The sequence below is a fragment of the Clupea harengus genome, chromosome 22, assembly GCF_900700415.2.
Source record: "Clupea harengus chromosome 22, Ch_v2.0.2, whole genome shotgun sequence".
NCBI lineage: Eukaryota > Metazoa > Chordata > Actinopteri > Clupeiformes > Clupeidae > Clupea > Clupea harengus.
In genome coordinates, this window is record NC_045173.1 from 21,394,632 (window position 1) to 21,403,808 (window position 9,177).

General features: G+C 44.0%; 1 protein-coding gene across 4 annotated transcripts; it reads left to right on the forward strand.

Moving 5' to 3' along the window:
- Nucleotides 1–214: 214 nt before the first annotated feature.
- gprin3b (GPRIN family member 3b) lies at nt 215–7,566 on the forward strand. 4 transcript variants are annotated; one of them, XM_031560210.1, is made up of 3 exons: nt 567–1,074; nt 2,003–2,066; nt 4,275–7,566. In XM_031560210.1, exon 3 carries the CDS (start codon nt 4,375–4,377, stop codon nt 6,805–6,807), a length of 2,433 nt encoding a protein of 810 aa, XP_031416070.1. In that variant the 5' UTR covers nt 567–1,074; nt 2,003–2,066; nt 4,275–4,374; the 3' UTR covers nt 6,808–7,566. The 4 variants fall into 4 exon arrangements, with proteins under 4 accessions (XP_031416073.1, XP_031416070.1, XP_012674311.2 ...); XM_031560213.2 differs by lacking the exons at nt 567–1,074; nt 2,003–2,066 and adding an exon at nt 215–548; XM_012818857.2 differs by lacking the exon at nt 2,003–2,066.
- The last annotated feature ends 1,611 nt before the right edge of the window (nt 7,567–9,177 follow it).

Genomic DNA, 9,177 nt, shown 5'->3' on the forward strand with positions numbered 1-9,177 from the left:
AAACATTTAAAAATAAGTAATTCACGGTTACTTTTTCTTTTGGAATTCATATTGCTTGCTTTTTTTCAAGAGCAATTGGTGTCTCTTTAGAGACAGAAGAGGGGAGTATACCAACAGACATAGACATACATATAGAAAAACAAATCCCTTCTTTCCAGAATCACAAATCTTAAAAGGCAAGAGTTCACTGTTCCAAACGATACTGAAACCAGTTAGCAAGTTTGTCTTCTTGCACTCGTGTAATGTTCATTGCCTACGTCTTGCATGAATTTCATGCAAACTGCAGGATATGCTACTTGAAGGGAGATGTCATCACTCAAGATTGTTTTGTTTCACGAAACACTGCAGGGCAGAGACGTTCACGTTAGGCAGCAGCAGCCTTACTCATGTTCAGTGTAAAAAGTGTCTATATGGTCATTTCTCGATAAAAAACAAACGGTCCTCACTTTCCTGTAGAAAAAAAACAATTATCGCCAATCTTCAGCATGTCACCCTGGATCGCAAAACCAATGCAGTGCTTGGAGCAAAGAGACCGAGCGAGCGCAGAGGTGAGAGAGCGATTGCCAGCGCACTACTGCTTTTTCGAGGCGAGGACCGAGTTTGACATGATCACATTGGACAAGGCTACTTATTTCAGAATCCAGCAGGACATATTCGACTCGAACCATTCATGAAAAGGTACCTGGATGTTAAGTCTTGCATGCTACCTCCAGGAAAAATAACGGTCCGTATTTGACCTAATTATTATCTCCCCCTTCTGATAAGGCACGCACATTCTGGTTTGCTCTGAAGGCGTGGTTTTGTGTTTCTGACGTTAGCCTGAAATTCTTTCATTGATATTCAGTTGTGTGCCCTGGTGGGGAGATGTGCGGCGCGTAAATAGCGCAGTAGACTAATCAAAACGAAAATGATATGAGACGGAGACAAAGACGCACCAGGTAGGCTATTTTATGCCTTAACACTGAGTCGAATGCCTCTAAAATTTGGGTTAGGTGTGGAATTCGTCCGCAAGGTCAAACCTTAGATGACAGGTCCTGGAATTCAAACGTGGAGTGAGATGGGTTGAGCAATACCGTAAGTTATGGATCTGGCATAATTTGTTTTAGCACTCTTGATAACACTTTGTTGCAGTATGTGTTTTCAGCCTATTCAACTATATAAGAAGGTTGATGTTGTCACAGAAACTATTAGTGAAATGTATAGGCTTTGTTCACAGTAATTTAGCAAAGTAACCTTCGAATTCACGTTACAATCTTTTTCATTTTCTGCACGGAAACCTTACGTTTTAGGTGGAACATTTTAGAGTTTAATGCTATTGTTTGATTCCTTGATAATTGTAGCATTTGGTCGTTTTGAAACTCTCCGATGAAATGTTATGGATTTATTTGGTGCAATTTCTGAGCTAATATTGCCCAGGTCATTTCCCCGTCACTATTAATTATAGCCTTACATATGAATGACGTCCCCATCTGTGACTGCACAAATTAACATTTTATCACATGTCGTCACCAGCTAATCGGTAATAATGGTTCACCTTGGCTGTTTATATTTTTCGTATAATCAATGATTGAGTTGATGAGGTTGTTATGACTGTAGGTTCTATTGCACCAATTGGCTGGCATGATGGGTCAGACATTTCTAATAGACATAGCTATGATAATGACCGTCAGTATCAATTTATTCGGCTTCATGTACATGCAAAACACACAGTCGACGTACATTTTTTCAACAATGACCTACTTGTCTTTATGTAACATTTAAAGTGATTGTTGTGGATAATTGTCTTAGCCAATAATGAACCCCTGGATTTCAGGTCCACTAACTTAAAACTGTATGAATATTATTAATATATCACGAAGATCATTATTCATAAAAAATACATTTTCTTAGGGTTTGCATTTAACATTTTAGTTTGTTCATGTGGTAGTTTCTTGTACTCAAAGCAATACATAAATGTGTTACGACCCAGTCAACATTTTTTACTCTCATTGTGTCTCAGCAGATAGGATCCCACCTCAGCACTTACTGCATGCTTGCCCAGCACATCAGCCAATCCAACAGTCAAGGTGTCTGCTCGCAATGAAATAACTTCTCTCTTTAGACAGAATGAAATGAACCCCCACTCATATCCAGCAGCACGCTGGTTTAGGGCACTGAGAGGCACACAGAATGTTTGGGTTATCCCTCTTCCTCTGATCTTTGCTTTGACTGTAGTGGAGGAGCCCCCTCTGAAGTGCAGCAGAGGGCAGTTGTGTGCACTTGCTTTTAGTAGCCACTATAATAATGAATGTGGATGATTCATTATGTATTGATGGCTTCCTCCCCGACGAGAGAACTCAAACGGCGCCTATTCAGACTGAGGTTGCTCTCCACCTGCTTCTTTCCTGTAAGATCACAGGCGCTCTCATTAGGGGAAGTGTAAAGACGGACAATTGGTGTATGTCCTGCCTGCTCTCTGTGGAAAATGTGCAGCGTATGCACGCTTGTAGACTTCCCCTAATCCCCTCCCTTATTATCCTGAGTGTTTGTGATGGCTGATTATAAGTTAGCTGAGTATGAATGATTGTGTGTCTGACAGAGACATTCTGTGTGTATGTATAGGTATGTGTGTGTGTGTGTGTGTGTGTGTATCTGTATGTGTGAGAGAGCGATAGTTTAGTATCCAGTGCTATCCAAACTGCTTAAAGGGTGCCTGGGTGGGCCTATATGTGTGTGAGAGTTCAGTATATGTAAGCTGAAAGGAGCCTGGCTACATACAACAGGATGTGAAAGTCAGATCATGTCCTCAGATATGGGACACCCAATGACTTCAAAGACAGCTTGTTGAATTTCAGATTGCTGTTAGCCACACTGCCATTAAGACAGATGTGTTGATACAACTTTAAAACTTACATTCCCTTTTTTCATGTGTAAGAGAAAGTTACTGTGGTCTTTAGAAATGCCATGAAGAAAGTTGCCTTCTTGTATAAGTTGCTATCTCTAGAGTACATTCAAAATAAAGTCCTTCCTTGTTGTTTGCAAAGGGAAGATTGACTCCAAATGATTTGTAAATAGTATTGAACTGTTGTGAATCCTTAACATGAGGACTAGAAACAACTAACTTAAACTTGAAAGTGCCTTGAACGAGAAAGTGTGAGACCTAGTTCTGCACACATCAATGTTTGCAGAAAGTGTAATTAGGGACTGTTGTAAGAAACAGTGTCTTTCAATGCCTTTCCAGATCTAATGACAAGAGTTGTCTGTTCATGATTTTAGTGTTTTAATGTAAATAAATCCAGTTCTGGGAAGCTAATCTTAGTTCTGACATTTTAGGTCCCAAAATGTGGTCAGAATAGAACTCATGAATATAACATACATGTTAATATATTGTCACTGATCTAGGGGTTGCAGTTATTTTATTTTCCTAATGATGGCTATGACTAACAGGGTTGCTGGGGAAACTGTTCTTGAATCAGGAAGTAACCCTTGCTCATCACTGTTAAAATAGCTGTTCTATTGGCAAGGGTGATTTGATCTGTGCCTGTCTCAGGGAAGGGTGGGGAGAAAAAACAATAGGAAGCAAACATAGCAGATCAATAAAGCCATGGTACACAGTGAATACAGTAGTGCATTTTATTGTACTGTTTCAAAGAATGGAAGAGCATTAGATTAATAGTTTAAAGAAGAACAATGAGAATTTCACTTCTGCTGTCACTACTGGCACTACCAGCTAGAACAGGAGTGTGAAATCGTGTCTTGTGGAGTAAGTTATGAACTGTCTCTTCGGTTTTTGTCATTTTTGTTTTCTGTTCTTTGAGCTAGAGTCGTTTTGGAGGCGCATCATCATTTTTCACTCTCATTCACCTGTCTGGTCATGACCATTTGAATTGACTTTGAAAAATGACCTTAAGTGTGCCTGTGACTGTTCTTCCTTGCTGCTGCATTCCTTCATCTGTAATTTTTTCTCATCCTCTAAATTGCTCAAGTGTTAGCAGAATGGAAATACTGATCCTGTCCTTGCTAAATTTATAATGATGTTACATACAGATATTTTAGATGTATATGTGTTTGTGGAGAAGCCAACAGTCGAGATTCACAAAAAGGGAGACATTTCAATGGATATGATGAATGACCGCACTACAGATTCAATTGAAGTCCTCAAATACAGTCTTGTTTTCACATATAATGAATTACAAATGACATTACATGGTGAATGTAATGTGATCTATTCATAAATGAATTGTTATTTAAAGTAACCAGATCTAAGTTAAAACTGTTGTCTCTCTTCTCTGTAGGATCCGTTTGAGGCTCAACACCTCCACTTTGGATAATTTTCCATTAGTGATTTACTTTAATTTATTTTTTATATAACTTTATTTAAAAGCCCTTGAAAAAATGAACACCATCCCTAACCCCAAAAGGACTGTCACTGTCCAAATGGTCCCTCAGCTCGCCTCTATGGATGCTTCAGGAAACAAAGACCCCAACGCTAACTGGGACCCAGAGCTTAATCTCAACAGGACCCATGCCTGCCCCGTTCCATCTCTGGACCCCAGAGCCGCTCATCGGGCTACAGAGGTTGTAAAGACCCGCAACGAAGTGACCTCTCCGCGAACCCAAGTCTCAAGTGAGGCAACCAGGGCTGCCGTGTTTGCCAACCCCATCCTGTCCCCCAACAGGGAGTGTCGGGGTTCCGACGGGTCGATGAAGGGTGAGCAGCAAACGGGCACTGCCACAAGCGAGCAGTGTATCAGCGATTCCAAGTCAGAGGGCTGCATGGATAGCAATGCTAACATAAGATTCCCCACTGACTCCCCTCTTTCTTCGTCCCCTGCTCCATCCTTGTCAGCTCCCTCCACCGCTGCTGATAGCGGCAGCGTTGGCCTGTCATCTTCAGTCACATCGCTTACATCATCGAAGGGTGACACGCAGACAAATGACCACCGAGACAAAGCGCTGGTGGCCAAAGAGAGCCAAGGAGGGCACGCCCGAGAAGTCCGAGAACAGAGCCACAGATCATCCACCTCCGGAGAGTCGCTGAGCAAAGCTGGCAAAGAGGCAGCTCAGCCTCAGAAACCAGCTCCGATAGGTGAACTGGAGAACACTTCAGCCAGCGAGGCCATACCTACCAGACATGACAAGACAGACCATACTGGCTCTAGCAGAAACTCCCCTCTGTCGCAGTCCTTGCTCTCAAAGGACTGCAGTGGTGTTACAGTAAAATCCACCCCACCACCTACCACCAACGTCACTGGCCCGGCAGCTCCTCCCCAGCCAGACACTAAGGGGAAAGTCCAGGACACCACCCAGCCACCCAACAGCACGCAAACCCAAACAGGACCAGCAAAAGCAGACAAAGCGCAATTGAACCAGAGCAAAGAGACGCCAGGCTCTACCAGTGCTGTCCCAACACCTGACAAGACCATAGATGCAACTCTGATAACAGAGAGTAGTTCAGTGGTTCCACAGAAGGACTCAACACCACAAACAAGTTCCCAAAAGCTCTGTTTTGCCTCCTCGGCAGGTCCATTACCTGCAGATACAACCCCTCCCCAAGACCCCGCAGGTAAATTGCAGAGTCATGCTGACAGGATTGATGAGGCCATCCAGACTCAGGGGGTAGCATCTGAGGAACAAAAGACCACCCATTGTAAACTATACCGGGAGGCCTCCACAATGACCGTCACCCCTGATGCCAGCCCTGCAGCACCCAAGCAACGACATGATGTGGAGGTACAGGCAGTAGCTAACGTCCGCAGCCAGTCTGTGTCCACTAGTCCCAGTCTCTTCCCTCCCACCCACCCAAAGATACCTGCAAGCTGTCAGACAGAGGAGACTGAGGGCCTGGCCATGGTGTACCAGGTAGAGAGTACAGGCAAACACACATTGCTCTCTACTCAAACTCACATGGCCACCGCCACAGCTCTGGCTCCAATTTCCTCCACCCAAGCTCCTCAGTCAGGGGTCATCCACACAGATGCTGCCCAGCAGCAGGAGGCTAGACTGGGGGCCAAACCCAAGGAACCAGGGCCCACCTTGTGCAATGTCCAGAAAGGGCTGCCACCCCTTCAGCCCGTTTATCAGATCAGCATAGAGCCATGCAGCCAGAGCACCCCTCAGGCTGGCTGCCATCCTCCCAGCCACACTGCAGCTGCGGACCCAGCCGCAGGGGCGCAGAGCAAGGGCCTTGCGGATCAGAAGGGCCCCTTTGAGGAGAAGGCAGCCATGGCGCACCGTGCCACGTATGCGGCAGAGCCAGTGCCAGCACGGTCTGCCAAGCCTCCCACTGATAAGCCACAATCAGAATCACTACCACCATCAACAAGCGCAGCCAAGCCAGAAGGCAAGGGATCTGCTGCTGCCATTGCCGTCTCTGTGGCGGGCTCCACTGCGGAGGAGAAACGGAGGAGCTGCACAGCTGTCACCACCTCTGCGACTAAAACCATTATTAGTAGTATTCTTGCCAAGAAGGGCAAAGCTGAACCAAAACTGGAACCTAAGTCAAAGGACAGGAAGCAGGCCAAGCACCTGTCGAAGAAAATCCAGGATGTGTTGTGGGACGAGCAAGGCATGACGTGGGAGGTGTACGGCGCCTCGCTGGACCCTGAGTCTCTGGGCTTCGCCATCCAGAGCCACCTGCAGTGCAAGATCAACGAGCATGAGAAGAAGATGATAGTCCAGACCAGCATTCGTAAGTCTGTCTCCACTGAGTCCCCCGCAGGCAGTAAGGGCAAGAGGAGGCAGGCCAACGTTTTCAGGTCCATGTTTCAGAACGTGCGGCGGCCCAACTGCTGCGTGCGCCCTCCTCCGTCTTCCGTGCTGGACTGAGATGGAAGAGGAGACTATCTGGTTAACCGTAGACAACCGTGATACCATGGACACCTTGACCAATCACATCGTTCCTGCCTGTGACTGTCCAAACTGAAAGCATGATGAGGTTTTCCCTTCCTTACTTCCTGAGTGATCAGTTTAGTTCAGGGCCACTCTTATGAAGGCAGAAACAGAGAAGTGAAGAATGTAACACATGAGAGGGACAACCAGTAATCAGATAAATTGATATAAATCCTATTTTTAGATATAGATAAGATGTTATAAAGATAGCTATATAAGCTGTATCAGTATTTAGAATGAAAATGGCAATAATAAGTCATTCATAACAATAATACTAGTAGAATGCATGTGTATTAGTTCTAATGGCAGACTTAGTACCTCATACTGAAAGGGGTCAATAATATGCATTGCACTGATCTACAGGCATAAATGTGTTGCTGTTTGCATATCTTTTTTACAAAACAATAACACCTTGACCTCTCGTGGAGTTGGTGCATTTGGTATATGTTTGTTTAATGTACCTGAGGGTGTATTGAGCCCATTTATTTATAACAGATTGAAGTTTATTTAGATTTTTTTTAAACTTTACACTTCATTTCTTTGGGATGATTTCTTACGTTGTCTTGATAAGGAAACTTCAGCCTGTCGTGCTTGTTGCTATATTTGTTGTAAACTGGGCCTGTGTGCATTTAGGTGCTGTTTAATTGTCTCTGCTCTTCTGGTTTTGTATTAAAATGTTAAGCTAAACTAAAAAAAGAAGCATAATTTCCTTTTCTCTAGATAAGAAATATCCATTTAGATGTGTTCAAATGTCAAAAGCTAAACTAAAAAAGCTCCATCATTTCTTTCTCTCTTGCTAACAAATGACTCTTTACATGAGCTCATGTAAAAAAGGGATTTAGTCATAATTTTGAACAGTGTTGTTTTTACGCATGGAGTTACTCACCGGCAATGTGACAATGTTCACCATATCCATGTTCAGCATGGAGAAGAGTATGCATTCATGTTGAAAATGTAGAGGAGCAAAAGGGAGTATTGAGTTTACTTCCTGTGGTAAATGTTTTTGTCTGACCTAGTTGTTGAAGGGATAACCTCTCTGCTGAGGTTGTCTGTTTTGATACTGAGCTGAGGAGCTGATTTCCGTCGACTTGGTGGTTATTTCGGCTCCGGATGTGTCAGTTCCTGTGCACGTCACTCAGCGCGGCCCAAAAACAGCATCAGTGGGTAGTGTTGTTCTCGTGGTTTAATGAGTGTGTGTTTATGTGTGTTGTGAGTGTAAGTGTCTTTAAGATTGTCAGGTGGTTTTGTGTGTGCGTATGTTGGGGTCACAGTGATTAGTCATTGCAATTCTGAAAGCACATGTTGAAAAGACTGCTGGTGGGGCAAACCTCTGCAAAACACATCACCAATCTATTTAGTCATGTCTTGACCTCAGCATAGATGTAGATGCAGTACATGTCTCACTCAATTTCTCTCTCGTTGTCTTTCTCTACTCTCTCTTCCTTTTTGCTCTCTGCCCCTCCCCAACGCACCACCCTTCCAGCTCTCTGTCTCTGTCTTTCTCCCCATTTATGCTTTAGTTTTTAATTATCCCCCTTCAATATTTAATGCTTTCCTCATTTTCGGTGGTGCCTGGTTCAAAAGAACGGATTCAATCTTCAATCTTCAATCAAGAGTGGTGTTTAAAGCAGGGGGGATATTCCATCCGAATCAGCACTGGCTACACATCTTACCCTGGGCTCCCTCTCCTCCCCTCTGTGACATTGGTCATGTCTGGCGCACGCTCAGAGAGAGGCTGCCTGCCGCTGGGGCTGATCAGTCGTGGGTCCACTGGATCCGGCCCAGAACCTGCAGATACCTGGGTGGTGTGTGAGAAAAACACTAAGTGTGTGAAATGGTGTAAGCGTTTCGTATTCCCTCTTCTTATGTAAGTCATGATGTTAATAGTTAAAAGTGCAGGGGACTTCCTCTGAAGTAAGAATGCTGTATTTTTCTGCAAGCCCTTAAAAGACACTTATTGGGATATATCAGACTTATTTTCTTGATATTTATTTAGGTATTCTATATTGCTCAGCTTTAAGAAAAAAAATGATTCGTGTGTATGTACATTTGTGTGGTGCAATATGTAGAGTTTGCTGCAGTATGGTAGTTTCAGTGTTTTTTGTGGCTGTGAGATTTTATAGATTGCAGCAGAGAGAGAGATGTTGTTTTCAGTGTCTGTAATTGCTTCCTCGCAGAAGACCCAGGAAGGAAAGGAAACTGATGACAGAGGAGACCCAGAGGCTTGCTCTTGTTGTACAGGATGCTTCCCTTGCAGATAGAGCACAAGGGTGTCAGTGCATTAATCCTAGCATTTCAGGATGTGCC

Bases quoted from the DNA above. Each gene is read 5' to 3' on its own strand.
- gprin3b (XM_031560213.2), top strand. From the start codon at position 4,375: ATGAACACCATCCCTAACCCCAAAAGGACTGTCACTGTCCAAATGGTC.